Below are 25,961 nucleotides of genomic sequence, written 5' to 3'. Positions count from 1 at the left end.
ATTGGAACTGTATTGGACTGTACCAAGGTAGGGGGGGGCGAAAGGGTGGAGGGAACTGGAGAAGCGTGGCAGGGGACAGAAGAGACAAGAACCTGGGAGGTGGCAGAAGAGGAAGAAACTTGGGAGGGAACAGGGGAGGAAGGTACATTACGAGGAGGAGGGTGAACCTCTGCACTTGTAACTGAGCCAGTGAGAGGGGAAGAACTAGGGACAGAGACAGGGAGGGTAAAATGAGGAGGTGGAAGATGGGTAGGAGGTGTTACCGGACCTTTTTTTGACTTTTGAGAAGTAGAGGGACGATTGGGAAGAGGTGTCGTACGAGGTCTCATCGATACTGAGGCTTGTAAGAGAGAACTCGAAGAAGCGAGATTAGACTGAGGCGTTGAAGTAGGGACGTCTGAGCCGAGGACAGCAAAAGGATTAGATACAGGAGTGATTATGGGAGAGGTAACCACAGAGGTGGGTGTAGAAGATGGGATACCAGAAGTGGGGGGACGTTTTGAAACACGGGAATAAGAAACACGTGGGAGTCTCCCTTGGAGGCGGAGATGAGAAACTGCCATGGCATAAGGGAGACCTTCTGTCTCTTTGAGGTAACGGATTTCCCGCTCGTTTAAATAGACCTGACAACGGCGAGAGTACGAAGGGTGAGCCTCATGACAGTTAAGGCAAGAGGGAGATCGATTGCAAGACGTATTAGAATGGTCATCGGCACCACAGACTGGGCATTCGGCGATAGATCTGCAATATTTCGCTGGATGGCCAAATCGCCAGCAATTTCTACACTGTTGTGGTGTAGGGATCACCTTTCGAACTTGTAACCGATGTCCTGCTATATAAACGGAGGATGGGAGTTCTCGGCTGTCAAAAGTTAAACGAGCCACATTGCTAGGGTATCGTCTCCGCCCACGGGCAGGAAGAACGTAAGTGTCTACCTTGAGGATTGGGAGATCTTGGAGTTCCAGCTGTTCTAGAATGTCGGTGCCACATGTCTGGAAATTTTGTTGAACTATGGTATGGGGCAGAATAACGGTACCACTACAAGAATTGAGGGAATGATGTTTTTCAAGGGTGACAGGAACAGTATCTATATGGGTAAGACGAGAGAGCTCACGAGCCTGGGTAGCATTCTGTACGGTAATGATGCGCGTACCGCTCTTAAGAGCATGAAAAGAAATATCTTTACCAACATGGCGTAGGAGTGCCTTGCCAATACTATGGTCAGAAAGATAGGCAGTAGAGGAAGTTGGTCGTAAAGTGAAGAATTTAGTCCACTGTTCAGTCTGAAACTGAGCGTGGAAAGGTAGTGAAGGACGTGTCGATCGTTTCTGAGAAGAACGAGAAGGTGAAGGTGGAGAAGTATCATCAGCAGGTAATTGTCGTTGACGTTTAGGCGTGGGACCAGAGTTGGTCCGACGTGGAACGGGTCGGCGATTTGAAAATTGCCGCACCGTAGAGGGAGAGGCCGGAAGCATAGTCAAAGGAGAGCGAAGGTCTGATAAATCGAAGGAGTCAGTCGAGGCCTCAGTACCTGAAGCGGGTGAGGAAACAGCACCGGCAATAGGTACAGAGGCATGAGGAATGTCTGAAGAGTGGTCCAAAGACGAGGCGGGGTCAGAACGGGGTGCGGTATCAAGAAGGGGCCCGGGGGTACCAGGTTCATGGACTAGGGCTGCCATGGTTAGGTTACTTCTTTCTTTTTGTTTTTAAGAAAAAAAAAGAAAGAAGAAAAGAAAATAAAAATAAAAAAAAGAAAAAAAAAGGGGGGACCGGGGAGGGATAGTTCCTAGGAGGGATGAAAGGGCCAGAAATCTCCCTCCGCGCCCAAGAGGACTCGACACCGCTAGTAGCGCAGATGCAGCATGGAACCCGTGCCATACCCTACCCTTCATGCCAGTAAACCAGCAATCTGGGATAGCAACCTCACATCTGCCGAGCTACCTCGGTGGACAAAAGAGAGGGCGGCCGGATATCCGCCACAAAGCATACCTCCTTCAGCCACCACCCCCGGAATCCGAAAGGTGGCTTCCAGAGCTACACCCGTCGCCCAAAAGACACCCAAAGCTACTCCGGGATACCGGAGAGGGATCGGGACATCCCTAGGCAATCCAGATTCCACGGCAAACTACGCCACCGCCAAGAAACCTCAACGGAATGGGATGGACCCCGGTGTCCTTTCTCCTACCTAGGAACTAGCGCGCCTGTGGGAGAAATCCCAAAGGACAAAAAGAGGAAGGGCAAAAGGGAGGAGTGGGGAGGAGGAGGAGGAAAGGAAAAAAGGGGAGGATGGGGAGGATGGGATAGGGGAGGGGAGATTGGGGGGTAATTAGGTTCGGTCTGAGGAAGAAGACCGATAGGTCTAATTCCTCAGACCAAGAGCCTCTTCACCACGCCAAGGAGCCCCCCTTGAAGAGGACATCACATACATAAAAATCACTTTTCTCCATTTAATTTTTTTTTTTTTTTTTTTTTTTTTTTTTATCACCAGCAGTCTCCTACTAAAGACATCACCCATATTTTGATCCACATAATTCTTGACAAACATTGACAGCACACACGAGCCATAGGAGCAATAAATCGGTAACTGTTACAGCCAGGAGTTTTAACAGTACTGAGAGACCTGTGACAATGTATGGTAGTGAGGTACTGTAGCAAGTTCTTCACCCATCTTAACAGGGATTTTTTTTTCCCCATAGCACTGTACTTTCATCAATGTATAATAATTATTTTAAATTTTTTTATTATAATAAGAAGCGCTAAACCACAGGGGCTATACAGCGCTGCAGGGCAGGAAGGAAGCAAGGGTATCAGGTGGCAAAAGGGAAAGGGATGATTAGTAGGTTACAGAGAACAGAATTATTTCAAAAATTATGCTGAAACTGTGATAGTTACTATAAATAATTTTCTGGATGACAGGATGCTCAGCAGTAGCTAGTGTTTTAGCATGGCAATGAGGCTGAGAAACAGTAAAACAGGACTGTGTTTACTTAGCAAAGACAAAATTTTGTGAAGTCAAGACTTTTCTCTGTTTACTGTTTGTTAGATGATTCAACAGTCATTTACCTACTTAAACTGGTATACATACTTACTAATTTTAAAGGCTATCGCTTCAAAACTTTCGTTTACTGGTGACTATTATTACATTGGATCTGTGTTCAATTACTTGAATAGAGCCTGAATGCCTCCCATTCTGCCAGGTACTGTATGACCCCTATGGGTTTAGCACTCCCCCCATGAATGTAATAAAAATGTCACTGGCATACATTAAACCCGTAAGAGTCATACAGCACCTGGAGGAATGGAAGGCAATCAGGTTTACCTTAATTTAATCTAAGGACAGGGAGAACAGGTTCAATTCCTTGGATCAACAACCCCTCACTATCAGTCAGGCACCTCTGGAGGGGTTAACCAAGTAGGGCCTGCCTAGCATAGGTCAATAGGCCTACTGCAGTGTTCCTCTGGTATTATCAGTGAAATACATTAATCTGTAATTACTCTCTCCTATAACAAGCAAGATGAGTTTTTATATGCACACAAGTGTGTTTGTGTGCATTTAATATATATACAGTGCGACATTACATATTTTTTTTTTTTTCAACAAGTTGGCCATCTCCCACCGAGGCAGGGTGACCCAAAAAAGAAAGAAAATCCCCAAAAAGAAAATACTTTCATCATCATTCAACACTTTCACCACACATTATCACTGCTTTTGCAGAGGTGCTCAGAATACAACAGTTTAGAAGCATATATGTATAAAGATACACAACATATCCCTCCAAACTGCCAATATCCCAAACCCCTCCTTTAAAGTGCAGGCATTGTACTTCCCATTTCCAGGACTCAAGTCCGACTATATGAAAATAACATATATGAAAATAACTATATGAAAATTACATATACACATGTATTTTCAACACACTGGCCATCTCCCACCGAGGCAGGGTAGCCAAAAAAAAAAACTTTCACCGTCATTCACACATAATCGCTGTCTTTGCTGAGGTGCACAGATATTACAGTTCAGATATCATCCAAACAGCAAATATCCCAAACCCCTCCTTTAACCCCTTCAGGGTCCAAGGCCCAAATCTGAAGTGGTGCCCCAGTGTCCAAGAATTTAAAAAAAAAGAAAAATTGTTATTTTTTCTTATGAAATGGTAGAGAATCTTTTTGTGAAGGTAATAAAAACAAAAAGTACGAAATTTGATGGAAAATTAACAAAATTATGCTCTAGCGAATTTTGATGTGTCAGCGATATTTACGAATCGGCGATTTTGCCGATTTTGACTCCCATTTTAGGCCAATTACATTATTCCAGTCAACCAAATTCTTAGCTATTTCACTAGTATTACTTCTATTCTATCGACTGAGCACAAGAAATCGCCAAGTCAACTGTTTCAACTACAAATTAAAGTGATCGGAAATTGTTAATTTGGCCAATTTAACACAAAGTTCAAAATATTCCAATTTCAAAATAGGGTTCAGAATAAACAATGTAGGTATTCCTGGAACTAAACTAACATTTCCTCTGTTCATTAGTTACATTTTGAGGCTTTACAAATAAATTCCATTTTGAGTTTTTATTCACAATGAATTTTTATTCACACCAAAAAATAGAAGATTTACTGTTATGCAATACTGTAATAATTGTATAAATATCATCACCATATTTGTGAATGCATATTAGACCCACCAGCTGGCGTGTATTAGACGTGTGAGGTCGTTTGTTTACTCTTGAATATCGGCAAAAATTTAACATTTCTGCTACTTTGAGCTCAGTTTCAAGCCATTTCCTGTGCTAAAACCAATCAAAATCATCTCTATTTCTGTAATATGTCTTCCATTCTATCAAATGAGACCAAGAAATCGCAAATAGAACTATAAAAAACATACAAAAAAACACTGCAAAGTCGCTGTTTTAATTGAAAAATCATGATTTCAGTTTTTTCTCTTATTATACACAGCGTGCTGCAGGATCTGTTTTATGTGGTGTACACATACCACAGATGTATTCTCTCATATCTAGGCCCAAATGTACCACTCACAGTTTATCAGAGTGAGCTGAGCTCATGACGTAGATCTGTTTTGATGGTTTGGACCCTGAACGTAAAGCCGTAGATCTACGGGACGGACCCTCAAAGGGTTAAAGTGCAGGTATTGTACTTCCCACCTGAAGTGTTATTCAAAAAGAACTTTAGTTGTTTTTTCTAGGTCACCCTGTTTTGGTGGGATACGGCCAGTGTGTTAAAAAAAAAAAAAAAAAAAAAAAGTGTAATGAACTCTCGACAATGCTCAACAAAAACTCATATGAAGAGACACACTCAGAAGATTGATTTATCTGTATAATTTGATCCCCTTCAGAGGATTCCAGAAGGGGACTGAAATATACAGATTTATCAAACTTCTGAGTTTGTCAGCCTAGGAAAGGTTGGAGGGAGGGGGTAAAGGAGGTTTTGTGTGCGAGGGGCTTGGACTTCCAGCACGCATGCGTGAGCGTGTTTGACAGGAGTGAATGGAGACAAATGGTTTTTAATACTTGACGTGCTGTTGGAGTGTGAGCAAAGTAACATTTATGAAAGGGTTCAGGGAAACCAGCAGGCCGGACTTGAGTCCTGGAGATGGGAAGTACAGTGCCTGCACTCTGAAGGAGGGGTGTTAATGTTGCAGTTTAAAAACTGTAGTGTAAAGCACCCTTCTGGCAAGACAGTGATGGAGTGAATGATGGTGAAAGTTTTTCTTTTTCGGGCCACCCTGCCTTGGTGGGAATCGGCTAGTGTGATAATAATAATAAAAATAATAAATATAAATACGTATTTGTATACATAATTTGTATTTATAAAGGTGCTTATAAATTATACTCCTTTTCGAATTGTTGGTCGATAACTTTCATTTGTTGCATCTGAAAAAAAATATATTGTATCTGAAAGTAAAATTAATGTTGCACTAAAAAAAAAACTTATAGTTAAACCCCCCCCCCCCAAAAAAAAAAAATTATAAAAACTGAGTAAAATCAACATGACTAGGAATTTCAGGCTATATCATTGTGAAAACAAACATACCTGAACTAATTCTATCAGAATCCTGGAGGGAGTTGCAATATACTGTATACTAAATGACTTACAATTGTATAGATTTTGTTCCATTCCAGGACGATAGTGCACAGCCACCTTAACTCCAGACAGTCGCAGAGCTTCAATCATGATGTCGATGCTAGGATTGATATAAAACTCATCAATCTCTAAACTCTCTAGAGCTCGTAGATGCTTGAATGTAGTTTCATCCTGGAGAACACACAAAATAGTTACACTACATATAGCAAACTTACTTGTCTGGTACACAAAGTGAAACCTATAATTTTTACGTGTGCACACATTGCCCTGATGTAACAATCTCTGTTACTTTACTACAGTTCCAAGCAGTGCTGTATGACCTTAGTGGGCTTAGCAATTGGTTTTGATTATAATAATAGTAATTACAGTCCCAATAATATAAGCATCAGCCTCACAAAGTGTATCAAAAGTTTTCTCGCCCTCAAAATGAATTATAGTTTGCTTGAAAAGGCCAGAAAGGCAATATCTATGTAAGAAAGGAGGTAGAGAAGGGGAAGAAGGTGCATGTGCATACATGTGTATGTACGTTTTCGTGGAGTTTTGCTCAGCATGTAACATTATCTATTATTAAATTGTCATGTTTACTGTAGGTGTATAAATTATATTAATTTGGAAGGGAGAAGGAAGCACTTTCAGTTGTATTTACTGAATTAGAGTAAAATACCCATACAGTACATGGCTAGTTGTAAATTTTAACAGTTGTATGCCGTTCAGGACATTTATTAGAGGAAATAATCTGAGACGAGTTGCTTCATTGTAATGGTTAGTACTGGTACAGACATTTGTAGTGATATGTTTCCTCTAATAAATGTCCTGAACCATACACAAGTGTCATTTTCCACACAATAAATGGTTGGAGTTGCCAGTCTATAATACATTACCTGCAGGTCTGCCAGCATGATAGGCACTCCCTTATAATGGTTTGACATAGTTATCTCCTGTGGCCACTGGCTGAGCTCTCTTGGAATGTCCTCATGGCAGGAAATGACAGACAGATGCTGCAAGTCATGTAACACAGCCAAAGATCCTCCGATACATCCATAAACCTAGGGAAATTGTATCCAAACTGAATAAAAAAAATTATTAAATGTCTCAATAATTTAACTTCTCTAAAAAACTGACACCAATTTATTCGTCAGTTTCTCTATAAAATGTTAGTAGCTTCATATTCAAACAGTACAGGAAGGCCCCGCTTTACGGCGTTCCGCTAATACGGACATTTCAAATTATGACCAAAACTCGCTATACGGCTCCCCCCACCTGACTTTCTAATACGGTCACCGTGCCCCACCCTGTTTGTTTACATTCTCCATGAGCTCAGTAAGCACTAAGTCTCTCCATTTTGTCTGGAAACTCCAAAATTTCAAATGTTTTTAAAAGTTATTTCATATTTTATATATACTCTGATAATTATACTTATGTATACCTGTACCTAAATAAACTTACATACTGTGCTGGCATGCAGGTACACATTAAAATTGGTAAGTGTTTTATGTCTCCAGACGTCATATTAGTAATGATAATAATAATCATCGAGTCATTTAACCCTTTGACTGTTTCAGGCCCCTCTCTGAAACTGTCATTCTATGTCGCTCAATTTTTGAAAAAAAAAAAATTTTTTTTTCTTATGAAATGATAGAGAATCTTTTCCCGATGGTAATGACACCAAAAGTTCGAAATTTGGTCGAAAACTCGTGGAATTATGGTCCCGCGAAGTTAGCGGTCTCGGCGACATATGCGCATCGGCGATTTCGCCGACTTTGAGCCCAATTTTCAGCCAATTCCATTGTTCCAGTTGACCAAACTCATAGCTATTTCTTTAGAACTCCATTTTATCTATCAGCTGAGTACAAGAAACCTCCCATTTACTAATTTGGACTACCCAATATGGTGGTCAGAAATTGGCAATTTGGCCAATTTCACGCAAAATAAAAAAGATGCCAATTTCAAAATAGGGTCCAGAATAAACAAGGTAGACATTCGTGGCACTAAAATAACATATGCTCTGTTCATTAGTCACATCTCTAGGCCCCTCTTATATTATTATTGCTTTCTATTTTGATTTTTTATTCATACAAAAAAATACAAAATTTACTGTTATGCAGACGACTGCATTATTGTAAAAATGGTATAAATAATATCAGTGCACTAGTGAAAGAATATTAGACTCCCTAGTTGACGTGTATTGGACGTGTGGTGTGATTTATTTACTCTTCAACATTGGTAAAAATCGAACATTTCGCTACTTTGAGCTTAGTTTCAAGGTCGTTTTCATCGTAAAAGTAATGAAAATCATCTCTATTTCTGTAATATGTTTTCCATTTTATCACCTAAGACCATGAAAACGCGAATACAACGATAAATACTATACGAAAATACACCTCAAAGTCGGCGTTTTATTCCAAAAAAACGATCAGAGTTTTTTTTTTTCTCATTACGCAATGTGTGCTGCAGGATTTTTTTTATGTGGTGCACACTGACCACACAGACCCATTCTCTCACATGTGGGCCTACCAGCTTTCTCCCACTTGATTTGAAGCCGCTAGAATTATTGAGTATATATACGTCAGAAACATTGGCTCGTAAGACGTATTTATACGTCGAAAACAGTCAAAGGGTTAAATGTTGTATATTACGTTAATATACGCATTTTCATTAATCCATCCATGATATTTTTTTCAAAATTATATAATAAACACGATGCATAACATATAAATAAGAGAAATACACCCCACAGTAGAATAAATAAACATAAATGTGAGATGTGGTAGCAGACGACTTGCACAAGTGAGCCATATTAGAAATGATAATAATAACAATACTCACCGAGTCTCATTAAATGTCGTATATTACGTTAATATACACATTTTCATTAATCCATCCATGATATTTTTTTTCAAAATTATATAATAAACACGATACATAACATAAAAAGATGATAAATACACCCCACAATAGAATAAATAAACATAAATATAAGATGTGGGAGCCACATAACTTGTACAAGTGACGGCAAGAATAACATTTTCTCTAATCTAACATAAGAGAAAATGTGTTACTGGGGGTAACTGTAGAAAATTATTCCTTTCGTATGTATGTAAGTTTATTCAGGTATACACAAATACAGTTACATAGATTATCATACATAACAACATACGTGTAGAGAACCTAGGATAACCCAAAAAAGTCAGTGTGACTTATTTCCATTGCCTTCACTCAGAGCTTCATTTCTTCTCAAAATGATGTTACATGAGAATGGGAGTGTTCTTCTTTATTAATTCTACCGTATCAATGTAGAGACAACCTGTACACAATGTAACTTGTACACAAACCAGACGTGTACACTTCGTTTGTTTACAAAACTTACGTTCGCCTGGTTTGTTTACATAACTCTGCACCTGTCCCCTCTCATGTACTCATTCTTTCTCTCTCTCATTTATTCGTTTTATCTCATTTACTTACTCCTGACCCTACATTAAGACTACAAATATTTTAAGGTAAGTAATGAGTGAACTGTATATACATTTTATCGCTCTGGGATGCTTAAATATCATAGAATAGTATGTGTGGGTGGGGTGGCCTGGTAAGGTAGCCTGGCTATTACCATACATACCACACTTGATTTCCTACAATAAATACTACTTGTCTCACCCTAGATTAAGACTATAAATATTTTAAGGTAAGTAATGAGTGCACAATGTGTGTATTGTACTTTTTTATTGTTTTTTGATGCCTGGTTCTATTGCTAACTTAATATATGTTAGTGTAAACTTGTTATCTAGTATTTGTATGCATTTATAAGTGGAAAAAAAGGGTGTTCCACTTTACGCCGGTTTCCGCTTTACGGCGGTAGCCTGGAACCTAACCTGCCATATAAGTGGGGCCCTCCTGTACATAGAATGAGAATACCACCAAGTTGTAGTTGATGGAGAGACAAGCAGCAATTGAAACTGATGTGGGACAATGTTATAACAGCACAGAAAGCTTTATGAAGTCTGATACATCATACCTGGTGGTAGCATGATATACAGGTAGAAGACAGGAATGTGTGTAAATATACACCCTGCCTCGGTAGGAGACGGCCGACTTGTTGAAAAAAAAAAATATAAGAATTTAAGCAAATATTGGAGCATTGCATTACACAAATTGCCTGCACTTAGGTAAGGGAAAGTAGCTACGTTCTGGCCCAACTTGCACCACTAACAAGTCACACTTGTTATTACTCTTCTCCTCCTGTGGGTTATTTGTGTATTGTTCCAGCCATGGTAGGCCTACTGGCTTACAATGGGTAAATCTTGAGACAAATTTGCATGCTGAGTACTACTGGTTATAGTAGTACAGGTCCACATCTCTTTATTCGAAACCCTTGAGGCCAGTACTGTGTCAAATTTCAGAATTTTTTGAAGTTCAGAATGATTCTCAACTCCGCCACACAGAGGCGTGACCCAGCACTGAGATGGTTGATGCTCCACACTCCATGAAAAGCCTTCGGTTTTCGGAACTTTTCCAATTTCAGAATTTTGGATAAAGGGTTTGTGGACCTGTAGTACTGGTAGTGGTTAGAATTTCTCAGCAGTATACCTAGTTTAATATCTGTATAGCTAGAGGGTTTTTCCCATTTTTGTTTGATGTCATGATTAGAGCTATTTTATAGGATTTTTCTCTTGTTTTTCCTTCCTTTAAATATTAAATGAGTTCTGAATAAAATATCTCATTAGATGGTTGTGTGAACTTCAATGCTGGACACATGCATTATTCCTAATATCAGTATGGGTTGTCTGTATACTTATGCTCATTGATTGGTTTACTTAAGATTCTGGCAGTTTCTCTCGCATAGAGTAGCAGTCATAACTTTTTTACTTCCTGGGATCTCTACAATAGAGGCAAAGCCACAAAATATACAACATATAAAGAAGCTTGTCTACAAAAATCACATGCAACAAAATTTATGTGGGAGAAACTTTTAGAAGCCTAGGTACTTGTCCAACATAGGAGTTCACACAACCTGCTAATGAGAATATCACATTCAACACTCATGATAAAGGGAGAGTAATAAAATTGAAAATACTATGAAACCGCTTCAATCATGACATCAAACAAAACCAAGGCAGCTTCCAAAGTGGCAAAAGGTCTAGCTATAAAGATACTGAACCAGGTCTACTGCTGAGAGCTGTCAACCACCACTACTACAACCCGCACTATTCAACATGCAAATGTGTCTCATGATTTAACCAGCATGGGCCAGTAGGATTATTGCAACGTTCAATATTTGCTTAAATTTTTAAATTTACAGTACACCTGGCTATATTCCTGTCTTCTACCTGTATATGTATTATGCTATCACTGGTTTGACCTATAAGACATGATAAAGTCTGCTGTGCAGCCAAAATGTTGTCCTAGATAAAGATTCCAATTCCTGTTTGTCTATATCAACTAGAGCTTCATATTCATCCAAGCAGTACACTACATAATTCCATCCAGAGTATATACAGGAGTCCTCCCCTGTATCCACCGGTGATACGTTCCAAGACCTACTATGGATGCCCAAAATCATGGATAGTAGCAAACCATATAAGTCATTTTTTGTTCACATACATAACTATGATATTGTGCATAATTTATCAATTGAACTTTGTCAAGAATTAGCATACCATACCCCCGGCCGGGATTGAACCCGCGGTCATAGAGTCTCAAAACTCCAGCCCGTCGCGTTAGCCACTAGACCATTAGCATGTTTTCACTGATGGGAAGCACTTCACAACTTCTCTTATGCTTTTAAGAACTGCCACCATCACTACTTTACACTTTGGGGCCATTATTAAGCAAAATTAAAGTTATTTTCAGGCCACAGTATACTGCGGATAACTGAAACTGTGAAAGCTAAATCTGCAGATACAGGGGTTCTACTGTATATATATTGTACTGGATTTCTCTATTTTTTTAAACACCCTGGCTGTCTCCCACTGAGGCAGGGTGACTTAAGAAGTAAACAAACACTTTCACCATCATTCACTCTACCACCATCTTGCCAGAGGTGTGCAGATACATACTATCATGGTATTCATATTCTTAGCTTAACATTTCTTATCCAAACTTGTTTTCATTGTGCACACTCATACTATATTCACTTGGTGTTATACCTCTCCCATTTCCCCTTATCAAACTAAGTCCTAAATCCCTACTAGTTAAACAGAAGATTATTAATATAAAGTATGCTGTACTGCTACACCAGCCTCTCATACAGTACATAAACACATTGTTTCCAACAAATTAAGTCTACCAGATGTTACCTTTCAATCACTGTAATGTGGTCTGATTTCTGGTGGAGAATTATAAAATTTTTGTTTAGGATTTAGGTTAAATTAATTAAAGTAACCTAACCTAAAATAACTAATAATTAATTCTGCAAGATTGCTTAGATCATTCAGAAACTTAGGGGTTGTCTATACTGGTATTTTCACAGTACATTAAAAATTATTCATGATGAATTTATAATAACCATTATACAGTAGAACCCCCGTATCTGCGGGGGCTTCGTTCCAAGGACCTGCTGTGGATACTGAAAATGTGGAAAGTAGCAAACATATGAAAGTCCTATACATACCTATTATAAGTTTAATTAATAAATTATGCACAATAAGTAGAGAATTATCACTTTTTCACTGATGGGAAGCACTTCAAGGCTTCTCTTAGGTTTTGAAAAACTGCCAGCTTCTCTACTTTTGCACTTTGGGGCCATTATTATGCAAAATTAAGAAGTGTTTTTGGGCCACAGTAAACGATGGATATTAAATCAGTGGCTATGGGGTTTCTACTGTACATGAAACATGATAAATAATTTATCAAATAATTTGTCTACTTTAGGGGAACACAAACTTTATACTGTCTCCATATACTAACATTTTCTTTATAGTTTACAAACTCACTCTGATGACATACACATTGCAGTGAACAATTACCTTTTAAACTGAACATCATACACAGCAACAACAATCAAGAAGAAAAAGCACTACACGAAGAACAAACCTGTATAGTACATGATAAAACTGATCCTGAGCAAAACAATGTCTACAGTGAAGGTTTGTCATTGCATGGTTTTTAACAATTAATTTTAGAACTAATTCACTGATAATTCATCATGGAACCATGGTGATGTGTTAGTCTTCAAATGTAACTTCTTTTTCTCAAAACAAAAGCTAGCTTACTAAATATAGAGTTGAATAAAGCACCATGTTGTATTATTATTATTATTATAATCAAAAAAGAAGCGCTAAGCGCACCATGTTGTAGAATTACACTTATAGTGGTGGAAAGGGCTAAACCCATAAGCTTATGGTCATTCAGTATTTCACAACCAATGTGAAAAAGAGAGTGGAAGGAATGAGGTGATGTTGAATGACGGACATCAACAGGAAGAGTTTAGTTAAAAAATCATAGTTTAAATTTATGTGGGACTGTCAAGAGAGAAGGAAGGACTAAGCAAGTATTGAAGATGTTTGAAATGAACAGAGCAATATGTGAGACATGTTGGACTATTAGGGTGACCTGGCACTCCTCACAGAGTAGTACTGAGTGCCGTAGAAGTGCACACCTAAGATTCACTTACTAAATATGGAGCTGGTGCAAGCAAAGTGTTGTAAAAATAAAGCTCCTTAACAAATGAGAACGATGACAGGAAGCTTATTATGTCTTTTGCATGTAAGTTTATTTCTTCTGGTGATACCCAGACATCCACTCCAGGGGAGATAAATTCAATAACCAGGATTTTGATTCTGGGCAGCATGGCACTCTGCAATTAAATAAGACAACATGTAACAGTTTTTGCAACTATAGAAAACAAAACTGCTTTGTTTACAAATAAAAGGTAATGAGCAAAAAAAAAAAAAAATATATATAAAATCATTGGCATTACATGTAAATGAGATATTTTCTACTGAAACAAATTTTTTCCTAATGAATAGAATTTAATCCAATATTATATGGCTTGAAACAGTTAGAGAGTGTAAATAGTTATAAAGAAAGTGTGTTTTACGAGGATCAAAATCAAAGTGCTCTGTAGCTATTATAAAATATGTAAGTTTTAATATGTAAAGTTGACTGACATGTTCAAAAAAGCTTCTCTAAATATTCTAGTGAAGAGGCAAACAAGCTGATGTTTGCAGCGAACGAATATTTGACCAATATTATATTACATGGGTGTGAAGCTTGGGTTGTAAATGCTGCAGCGAGGAGGCGGTTGGAGGCAGCGGAGATGTCCTGTCTAAGGGCAATGTTATTTATTTATTATCACACTGGCCGATTCCCACCAAGGCAGGGTGGCCCGAAAAAGAAAAACTTTCACCATCATTCCCTCCATCACTGTCTTGTGAGAAGGGTGCTTTACACTACAGTTTTTAAACTGCAACATTAACACCCCTCCTTCAGAGTGCAGGTACTGTACTTCCCATCTCCAGGACTCAAGTCAGGCCTGCCGGTTTCCCTAAACCCCTTCATAAATGTTACTTTGCTCACACTCCAACAGCACGTCAAGTATTAAAAACCATTTGTCTCCATTCACTCCTATCAAACACGCTCACGCATGCCTGCTGGAAGTCCAAGCCCCTCGCACACAAAACCTTCTTTACCCCCTCCCTCCAACCTTTCCTAGGCCGACCCCTACCCCGCCTTCCTTCCACTACAGACTGATACACTCTTGAAGTCACTCTGTTTCGCTCCATTCTCTCTACATGTCCGAACCACCTCAACAACCCTTCCTCAGCCCTCTGGACAACAGTTTTGGTAATCCCGCACCTCCTCCTAACTTCCAAACTACGAATTCTCTGCATTATATTCACACCACACATTGCCCTCAGACATGACATCTCCACTGCCTCCAGCCTTCTCCTCGCTGCAACATTCATCACCCATGCTTCACACCCATATAAGAGCGTTGGTAAAACTATACTCTAATACATTCCCCTCTTTGCCTCCACAGACTCCTAAGTGCACCACTCACCCTTTTCCCCTCATCAATTCTATGATTCACCTCATCTTTCATAGACCCATCCGCTCACACATCCACTCCCAAATATCTGAATACATTCACCTCCTCCATACTCTCTCCCTCCAATCTGATATCCAATCTTTCATCACCTAATCTTTTTGTTATCCTCATAACCTTACTCTTTCCTGTATTCACTTTTAATTTTCTTCTTTTGCACACCCTACCAAATTCATCCACCAATCTCTGCAACTTCTCTTCAGAATCTCCCAAGAGCACAGTGTCATCAGCAAAGAGCAACTGTGACAACTCCCACTTTATGTGTGATTCTTTATCTTTTAACTCCACGCCTCTTGCCAAGACCCTCGCATTTACTTCTCTTACAACCCCATCTATAAATATATTAAACAACCACTGTGACATCACACATCCTTGTCTAAGGCCTACTTTTACTGGGAAATAATTTCCCTCTTTCCTACATACTCTAACTTGAGCCTCACTATCCTCGTAAAAACTCTTCACTGCTTTCAGTAACCTACCTCCTACACCTGCAACATCTGCCACATTGCCCCCCAATCCACTCTGTCATATGCCTTTTCCAAATCCATAAATGCCACAAAGACCTCTTTAGCCTTATCTAAATACTGTTCACTTATATGTTTCACTGCAAACACCTGGTCCACACACCCCCTACCTTTCCTAAAGCCTCCTTGTTCATCTGCTATCCTATTCTCCGTCTTACTCTTAATTCTTTCAATAATAACTTTACCATACACTTTACCAGGTATACTCAACAGACTTATCCCCCTATAATTTTTGCACTCTCTTTTGTCCCCTTTGCCTTTATACAAAGGAACTATGCATGCTCTCTGCCAATCCCTAGGTATTGTGTAGTGTAAATATTATGCAGAAAATTCGGAGTGTGAAAATTAGGAGGTGTGGAGTTAATAAAAGTATTAGTCAGAGGGCTGAAGAGGGGTTGTTGAGGTAGTTTGGTCATTTAGAGAGAATGGATCAAAGTAGAATGACATGGAGAGCGTATAAATCTGTAGGGGAAGGAAGGCAGGGTAGGGGTCATCCTCGAAAAGGTTGGAATGAAGGGGTAAGGGAGGTTTTGTGGGCGAGGGGCTTGGACTTTCAGCAGGCGTGCGTGAGCGTGTTCGATAGGAGTGAATGGAGACGAATGGTATTTGGGACCTGACGATCTGTTGGAGTGTGAGCAGGGTAATATTTAGTGAAGGGATTCAAGGAAACCGGTTATTTTATATAGCCAGACTTGAGTCCTGGAAATGGGAAGTACAATGCCTGCACTCTAAAGGAGGGGTTTCGGGATATTGGAAGTTTGGAGAGATATGCTGTGTATCTTTTTACATATATACTTCTAAACTGTTGTGTTCTGAGCACCTCTGCAAAAACAGTGATTATGCGTGAGTGAGGTGAAAGTGTTGAATGACGATGAAAGTATTTTCTTTTTGGGGATTTTCTTTCTTTTTGGGTCACCCTGCCTCGGTGGGAGACGGCAGACTTGTTAAAAAAAAAAAATTATTGAAGAAGAAATAACAGCTCAAAAAAATATGGAGACAACCAGAAAGGTTTTAGTAAAAGTAAAATGCAACAATAGTAATACTGACCCTAGTCTCTCCTTCAATGGGAACGTTAAATTTAACAATTGCCTGTGGAGTGAGTTCCAGGGTCAAGTGTTCTAAATTGCTCATCTCTGCCAGTAGTACCGTCAGCTCCAGGTTTGTTAATTTGGAGACATCCACAGTCAGATTTTTCACTTGCTTCATTGGTATGATCTGTCAGGTAACATAGAATCAAATTAAATAAACTCAAATTTAAATTACTGTATAAGAAGGTCTTTCAGTGTGGTGATGTACCAACACCACTCTTAGAGTCCTTGCCAGAAAAAATATCAATGTGGCCACGACAGCTACTGAGTCCATGGAAGATTTCATCAGAAAGCAACCTACTACTACTACCCCAGTGTCCATCACTGCTGTGTACACTATCCTGTCTTTGGCACTGAGACAAGAAGTATTCTTGGAAGACTGGTAGAAGTTTATCTATTAGGGTTAACTAACATAAATGAACATTAACCCTAACAGATATCCTCTTCTGTATAAATTACTAAATTTGAAAAGAAAAACTTTCGTTTTTCTTTTTATGTCACACTGCCTCAGTGGGATATGGCGGTCTGTTGAAAAAATATATATATTTTACTTACTGAATAACGTTACTGACAGGTAAACAGCAATGAAAATTGTAATACTGAGAAACCAATAAGTATAATTCATGAGTGACTATATCAGTTTCAAAATGATACACACATCTCTACCAGCCTTGGATGATACTGCCAGAATCTACAATGATCGTGTATGCAAAACATATATATAAAAAAAATTACATACAAAATATACTCACTCTGCACAGTAGAGGCAAATCTTTGTGAATATTCTCAGCATTGCTGACTGTCAAATGAGAGAGCATAGGGCAGGCATTCATCACCCTCTTCAACTCTATCATGTCCAGGTCTTTATGATAGTTAATGGTCAAAGTGGTCACAGTTAATTTGCGCTCATTACAACGACTGCCATTTGTACTCTGTGGGGATAGCGGGGAATCTCTTTTGTTCACTGTGCATTTTCACTAATGAAGGATGTTGATGGTAGGTCCAATGACAATAAATGTTGTGTATAACATTAAGTTCCTTTTATCAAAGCATATTTTCATGATTAAATTAATAAGAGAGAGCAAGTACAATAAGAGAAGTGAAGAGAAAAGGAGGGAACAGATAAACAAAAATGCAAGTCAATACATGACTGATTACTGTACCCTCTGTTTGGCTTCCATATCAAGGAGGAAAAGAACAGCAGTGTAAGTGTCCCACGACTGCAGGGTTTCCACTGTCTTTAGACTGGGTTGGATGGCCAAGGCAGCAGCACCCAGAGAGAGACGCATGGTATTAGCCTGTCCTCGGGTCTGTAGCATGTTGTTTCTCAGTACCTCCAGGTGTGGCAGAGACAACTGCCAACAAATCGGGTCCTGAAATACAAGAGGGCCACTATGAAACTTACTTCCAAAACTGGAACATTCAGCTACAATGAAAAAAAGCAATTTAGCATATCTTTCTTTCTTTCGATGCACCAGCCATATCCCACTGAGGTGGGGTGGCCTAAAAGGACAAACGAAAGTTTCTCCTTTTAAATTTAATAATATATACAGGAGAAAGGGTTACTAGCCCCTTGCTCCCAGCATTTTGGTCGCCTCTTATGACACGCATGGCTTACGGAGGAAGAACTCTGTTCCACTTCCCCATGGAGATAAGAGGAAATAAACAAGAACAAGAACTAGAAAGAAAATAGAAAAAAAACCCAGAGGGGTATGTATATATATGCTTGTACATGTGTAATGTTGGAGTGGTTGGTACTTTTGTTTAATAAATGTATGAAAGAGGGGAAGGTACCTAGGGATTGGCAGAGAGCATGTATAGTCCCTTTATATAAAGGGAAGGGGGACAAAAGAGATTGTAAAAATTATGGAGGAATACGTTTACTGAGTATACCAGGAAAAGTGTACGGTAGGGTTATAATTGAAAGAATTAGAGGTAAGACAGAATGTAGGATTGCGGATGAGCAAGGAGGTTTCAGAGTGGGTAGGGGATGTGTAGATCAAGTGTTTACATTGAAGCATATATGTGAACAGTATTTAGATAAAAGTAGGGAAGTTTTTATTGCATTTATGGATTTAGAAAAGGCATATGATAGAGTGGATAGGGGAGCAATGTGGCAGATGTTGCAAGTATATGGAATAGGTGGTAAGTTACTATATGCTGCAAAGAGTTTTTATGAGGACAGTGAGGCTCAGGTTAGGGTGTGTAGAAGAGAGGGAGAATACTTCCCGGTAAAAGTAGGTCTTAGACAGGGATGTGTAATGTCACCATGGTTGTTTAATATATTTATAGATGGGGTTGTAAAAGAAGTAAATGCTAGGGTGTTCGGGAGAGGGGTGGGATTAAATTATGGGGAATCAAATTCAAAATGGGAATTGACACAGTTACTTTTTGCTGATGATACTGTGCTTATGGGAGATTCTAAAGAAAAATTGCAAAGGTTAGTGGATGAGTTTGAGAATGTGTGTAAAGGTAGAAAGTTGAAAGTGAACATAGAAAAGAGTAAGGTGAAGAGGGTGTCAAATGATTTAGATAAAGAAAAATTGGATATCAAATTGGGGAGGAGGAGTATGGAAGAAGTGAATATTTTCAGATACTTGGGAGTTGACGTGTCGGCGGTTGGATTTATGAAGGATGAGGTTAATCATAGAATTGATGAGGGAAAAAAGGTGAGTGGCGCATTCAGGTATATGTGAAGTCAAAAAACGTTATCTATGGAGGCAAAGAAGGGAATGTATGAAAGTATAGTAGTACCAACACTCTTATATGGGTGTGAAGCTTGGGTGGTAAATGTAGCAGCGAGGAGATGGTTGGAGGCAGTGGAGATGTCCTGTCTAAGGGCAATGTGTGGTGTAAATATTATGCAGAAAATTCGGAGTGTGGAAATTAGGAAAAGGTGTGGAGTTAATAAAAGTATTAGTCAGATGGCAGAAGAGGGGTTGTTGAGGTGGTTTGGTCATTTAGAGAGAATGGATCAAAGTAGAATGACATGGAAAGCATATAAATCTATAGGGGAAGGAAGGCGAGGTAGGGGTCGTCCTCGAAAGAGTTGGAGAGAGGGGGTAAAGGAGGTTTTGTGGGCAAGGGGCTTGGACTTCCAGCAAGCGTGCGTGAGCATGTTAGATAGGAGTGAATGGAGACGAATGGTACTTGGGACCTGACGATCTGTTGGAGTGTGAGCAGGGTAATATTTAGTGAAGGGATTCAGGGAAACCGGTTATTTTCATGTAGTCGGACTTGAGTCCTGGAAATGGGAAGTACAATGCCTGCACTTTAAAGGAGGTGTTTGAGATTGGCAGTTTGGAGGGATATGTTGCGTATCTTTATACGTATATGCTTCTAAACTGTTGTATTCTGAGCACCTCTGCAAAAACAGTGATTATGTGTGAGTGTGGTGAAAGTGTTGAATAATGATGAAAGCATTTTCTTTTTGGGGATTTTCTTTCTTTTTTGGGTCACCCTGCCTCGGTGGGAGACGGCCAACTTGTTGAAAAAAAAAAAAAAGTGTGTGTAGTGTAACCTAAGTGTAAGTAGAAGTAGCAAGATGTACCTGAAATCTTGCATGTTTATGAGACAGAAAAAGGGACACCAGCAATCCTACCATCATGTACAACAATTACAGGCTTTTGTTTTACACTCACTTGGCAGGACGGTAGTACCTCCCTGGGCGGTTGCTGTCTACCAACCTACCACCTAGAATTTAGTATATAACAAGTAAATTATTCTGCAAGATATTCCATGGTTATTTATTTTAACACCTTAGTCATTTGCCATGAAGGCAAGGTAAAATGACAAAGAAAATTTGTTTAGTGTCACTCATTCAATCACTGTCTTGCCAGAAAAGCACCATCATCACAATTCAGATGACCCTACCAACCACAACATCCCCACCATCCTTCAGAGAGCATGCACCATACTTTCCACATCCAGGACTTTTAAGTCCAGCTAACTCGTTTCCCTGAATCCCTTCCTAAATGTTACCTTTTTCACACTCCAACAGCATGTCAAATCATAAAAGCCACTTACCTCCACTCACTCCTTACATGCTCACACAAGCTTGTTAGATGTCCAAGCCCCTACCACTCAAAACCTTTACCCCCTCCCTCCAACATTTCCTAGGGCAACCCATACCCTACCTTCCCTCCACTACAAATTTATATGCCCTCCTAGTCATCCTAATTTTCTCCACCCTTTCTAATGTCCAAACCACCTCAATAACCCCTCCTCAGCCTTCAAAATAATACTCTTTTTGTAACTCCACACCTTCCAATCTCCAAATTCCCTGCATAATATTCACGCTACACACCCCTCTCAAATACAACATCTCTCCTGCCTCCAGCCTCCAACTCAGTGTAACATTCAAAACCAGTGCTTCACACCCATATACTCTGGTACATTCCCTCTCTCGACTCCATGGATAAAGTTGTCTCCACAGATACCTCGATGCACTACTCATCCTTTTTCCTCTGACATTCTTATGCTTCACCTCACCTTTCATAGAACCATTTGCCAACAAGTCCCTTCCCAAATATCCAAGCACATTTACTTCCTCCATACTCCCTGTTACGGCCCCCTGCCAAACTAGCGGTTAAATAGTTAACCTGCCGGCCGGCAGTACCACTGGGTACGTCATCAAACCCATTGTGGGGACTGCTGAGCCGGCCTTAGAGCAGTACGTACCTAAACACCTCACGGTACACATCTACTGGCTTTAGCAGCATTAAGTACCTGAACACCTCAAGGTACACAGCTAAGCAGTAATTACCAGAACACCTTACAGTATAGATCTACTGGCAGTAGAGAGTATTCTACTGGCTTCTACTGATTTTAGAAGAGCCGCTCACCGCAGCTCAGTGAGTCTGATGGCCTCAGTTACTTGACGGCCGCACTCAGTGAGCTTGCAGCATGGTGTTCTGCTAGTAATTCATCGGACCACCTTGCGGTATCAACTGGTCTTGAAGGCGGTAGATAGTACTCACCAGATCATCTTACAGTGTACTTCTACCGGCCTTAGAGAGTATTTACAGGACTACCGGTGATGTCTGCGGACTCACCGCCTATGCTGGTCAACTGTGGGCCGGAGTCAACTGATGCTGTTTAGTGGGACATTACATGAAGAAAAGGTTGGAGTGTTACACTGAACCGGGCCAGGACCGTAGTGTGACACTTAAGGAAGTATGATGGAGTGGAACACTGAGATATGCTACAGGATCGTAGTGGAACACTGAGAAGAAAAGGGAGTCGTGTGACACGGAGAGCTGGAGTGTCGTGGGACACAGAAAAGGGTGTCAAGTGACACGGTTGTGAAGGAGCGTCATTACACTGAGAAAAGGGTGTCCAGTGACACGGTGGAGAAGGAGCGTCACAACTCGAATAAGTGTCGTGTGGGACACAGAACGTCATTATAAGTGTCTTGTGAGACACGGAGTTGATCATAATTTATTATTATACAAATGTTATTTATAATTTATTATTTTAGCATAGATATATATATATTATTATTTTAAGATGCTAATAATTTATTATTGTAACATGTATATATATTTTAAATACCTCTAGACCAAAGATTGATTTTTATATTATATTAAAGATTAATTTATTTTAGGGTGTATTATGTATCCCGAACTCTTTACAGTATTACAAAATAAGTAAACCTACCATCTCTAAGAATAACTTTTTTTGTAATACTCCCTCTTTCCAATCTGATATCCAGTCTCTCATTGCCCTTATTTTTTGATACTCTCGTCACCTTGCTTTCCCCTATATGCATTTACTTTTAATTTCTTACTTTTATATTTCCTCCCAAAGTTGTTCACCAATCTGTGCAACTTCTCTTCCGAATCTCCCTAAAGAACCGTGTTAGTGGCAAAAAAAGCAACAGTGAAAACACCCACTCTATACCAGATTAACTATCCTTCAGTCTCACAATAATAATTACAGAGGCTTCATATTTTTTATATGATAGTTTAAACAGATTCATAATGGATAATGTCATTAGGGAAGCAACACAGTGACTGAGAATGATGCAAAAATTTTTTTTTAAGGGGGAGAGGGGTGTCACCCTACCCTAGTAGAAAACAGCTGGTGTTAAAAATATATATAATAATAATAATATTTTTAACCCACCACCACTCATCTTTCACCAAGAAAGGGTAACCCGAAAAAGAAAAACAAAGATTCTAATTCCAAAACCTATCCCTTCTATCAGAATAAAGATTTTGCCTTTAACTCTTTCAGGGTGGGTCCCGTTGTACTATGGCTTTGAAGTGCAGGTCAGTCCCGATATTCTATGCCATGATCTCAGTTCACTCAGATAACCTGTGAGCAGTAAATTTGTGCCTAGATGTGAAAGAATGGGTCTATGTGGTAAGTGTGCACCATATAAAAAAATCCTGCAGACACAGTACATAATGAGAAAAAATCTGTGACCGAATTTTTCGTTTAAAACAGCGACTTTGCGGAGCTTTTCGTATAGTTTTTATGGTTGTATTCTCGGTTTCTTGGTTTCATTTGATAGAATTGAAGATCTACTGCAGAAATGACTTTGATTAGTTTCAGGACCAAAAGTAGCTTGAAATTAAGCTCAAAGTTGCAGAAATGTTCAATTTTTGCCAATATTCCACAGTACACAAATTACATCACTCGTCCAATACGTGTCCAATTGGTCAGTCTGTGTTTACGAATGTGCTGACATTATTTATACAATTATTACAATAATGCAGTATTCTGCATAACAATAAATCTTCTGTTTTTTTTGTGTGAGTAAAGATTCAAAATGAAAAACAACTGTAATATAGCAGAGACCTGAGGACATGACTAATGAATAGAGGAAATGTTGCCATGCCAGGAATGTCTACACTGTTTGTTCTGGACCCTATTTTGAAATTGTCAATTTTTTTTATTTTTTTTTTGTGAAATTGGCCAAATTACCAATTTCTGATCACTTTATTGGGTAGTTGAAATGAGTAAATGGGTGATTTCTTGTACTCAGTCAACAGAAAAGAAGGAATACAGTGTACCCCCGCATACCGTTGGCATCACATAACGTTAAATCCGCATAGCGATACATTTTATCACTAAAATTTTGCCTTGCATAGCGCTAAAAAACTCGCTCAACGCTATTCGTCCGAGACGCGTCTATGTGAGGCCTGAGCCAGCCTCACATGTTCCGCCGGTGGCATTGTTTACAAGCCAGCCTCCGCGGTAACATCCAAGTATACAATCGGAACATTTCGTATTATTACAGCGTTTTTGGTGATTTTATCTGCAAAATAAGTTACCATGGGCCCCAAGAAAGCTTCTAGTGCCAACCCTGTGGTAAAAAGGGTGAGAAATGTTATCGAAATACTGTGGTACCATGGTCAACTGCTGATGCTGCTGCTGCTGTAGCACTGTCAGCTGCTGCTGCTGCTGTAGCACCGTCAGCTGCTGCTGCTGCAGCACCGTCAGCTGCTGCTGCTGCTGTACCACCATCAGCTGCTGCTGCTGCTGCTGTAGTACTGTCTGCTGCTGCTGTAGCACTGTCAGCTGCTGCTGCTGCTGTAGCACTGTCAGCTACTGCTGCTGCTGCTGCTGTAGCACTGTCAGCTGCTGCTGCTGCTGCACTGTCAGCTGCTGCTGCTGCTGCTGTAGCACTGTCAGCTGCTGCTGCTGCTGTAGCACTGTCAGCTGCTGCTGCTGCTGCTGCTGTAGCACCGTCAGTTGCTGCTGGTGCTGTACCACTGTCAGCTGCTGCTGTAGTACCGTCTGCTGCTGCTGTAGTACCGTCTGCTGCTGCTGTAGCACCGTCTGCTGCTGCTGTAGCACCGTCTGCTGCTGCTGTAGCAGTCAGCTGCTGCAGCACCGTCAGCTGCTGCTGCTGCTGCTGTACCACCGTCAGCTGCTGCTGCTGCTGCTGTAGTACCGTCTGCTGCTGCTTTAGCACCGTCTGCTGCTGCTGTAGCACTGTCAGCTGCTGCTGCTGCTGTACCACCGTCAGCTGCTGCTGCTGCTGTAGTACCGTCTGCTGCTGCTGTAGCACCATTGTTGGTGTGGCTTATTGAGAATATCAAGAAACAATTAACCCCAGAGGGTTAGCCACCCAGGATAACCCAAAAAAGTCAGTGTCATCGAAGACTGTAACTTATTTCCATTGGGGTCCTTAATCTTGTCTCCCAGGATGCAACCCACACCAGTAGACTAACACCCAGGTGAACAGGGAAAAATGCCTGGAACTAGTGCTCATATTTGTGAATTTAAAGCCAGCAAAGGTTGGTTTGAGAGATTTAAGAATCGTAGTGGCATACACAGTGTGATAAGGCCTGTTCTGGAAGAAAATGCCAAACAGGACCTACAGTACTCAGGAGGAAAAGGCACTCCCAGGACACAGTGTCTCATCAGTCATTGCTGCATCTTCAATAAAGATGTCATTTATTCTTCATTTAGTAGACTAGTACATGCACAATATATATTGTGCATGTACTACTCTACTATTGTGCATGTGTCCTTCTCTTTGTGTGTAGGAAAATGTATATTTCATGTGGTAAAATTTTTTTTTTTCATACTTTTGGGTGTCTTGCACGGATTAATTTGATTTCCATTATTTCTTATACGGAAAATTCATTCGCATAACGATAATTTCGCATAACAATGAGCTCTCAGGAGCGGATTAATATCGTTATGCTGGGGTCCACTGTACTAGTGAAATAGCTATGAGTTTGGTTGACTGGAACAACAGAACTGGCCAAAAATAGGTGTCAAAGAAAAATATTATTCTCGAATTCATGGATAAGCACTAAACCTGTCGGGGTGATACAGTGCTAGGCAGAATGGGAGTGCACACAACTTCTAACCAAAGAAGTAGAAGGCAGGTCCAATTCCTTAGGTTAAGAGCTTAATAGAATTATCTTCCTTGAGAGGGGAGGGGTCCCTACTTATGACGGGCTCTCTGACCAGTATTTATACATAAATACTGGTCAGAGGTATATTAGAGCTGATTTCCTCTATTCTGTTTATTTCAATATACAGTACACTACTATATAAGCCTTTAAAAATATACCAAAAATGTTATAAATGGTGCAAAGGTAACATTAAAACAATATCAAAAATGGTTGACACAAACCCACTACCATTATAGCATACCCCTCACTTAATGATGAATTAGTTTAACAACGGGGTCTTAGGTACAAAACTCTGTTGTTAATTGAGGAGAGGCTGTAATATA

General features: G+C 39.9%; 2 protein-coding genes across 5 annotated transcripts in view; one reads left to right on the top strand and one right to left on the bottom strand.

Moving 5' to 3' along the window:
- The window catches only part of LOC128684915 (pancreatic lipase-related protein 2), a 75,757-nt gene extending 62,409 nt beyond the window's left edge, over positions 1-13,348 (top strand). The window contains exon 13 of the transcript XR_008406434.2: positions 6,146-13,348. The gene's annotated coding sequence lies outside the window, so the exon portion shown is untranslated. The remainder of the gene's footprint in view (positions 1-6,145) is intronic.
- LOC128684914 (uncharacterized) overlaps positions 2,438-25,961 on the bottom strand; it is a 60,510-nt gene continuing 36,986 nt past the window's right edge. For 3 of the 4 annotated variants that reach the window (XM_053771267.2, XM_070099119.1, XM_070099126.1), the window contains 6 exons: positions 17,923-18,132; positions 17,512-17,691; positions 16,719-16,886; positions 13,714-13,896; positions 6,989-7,153; positions 5,992-6,278 (listed from right to left, as the gene is read on the bottom strand). In XM_053771267.2, coding sequence (XP_053627242.1) covers positions 6,036-6,278; positions 6,989-7,153; positions 13,714-13,896; positions 16,719-16,886; positions 17,512-17,691; positions 17,923-18,132 — 1,149 coding nt within the window. In that variant the 3' untranslated portion in view covers positions 5,992-6,035. Of the gene's footprint in view, positions 5,897-5,991; positions 6,279-6,988; positions 7,154-13,713; positions 13,897-16,718; positions 16,887-17,511; positions 17,692-17,922; positions 18,133-25,961 lie in introns of those variants that run through there. The other variant, XM_053771268.2, reaches the window with a different exon arrangement.

The sequence above is a fragment of the Cherax quadricarinatus genome, chromosome 5 (genome assembly GCF_038502225.1).
Source record: "Cherax quadricarinatus isolate ZL_2023a chromosome 5, ASM3850222v1, whole genome shotgun sequence".
Lineage (NCBI taxonomy): Eukaryota > Metazoa > Arthropoda > Malacostraca > Decapoda > Parastacidae > Cherax > Cherax quadricarinatus.
The sequence above is the reverse complement of the archived record's forward strand: the minus strand, read 5'-3'. Positions and strand labels throughout refer to the sequence as shown.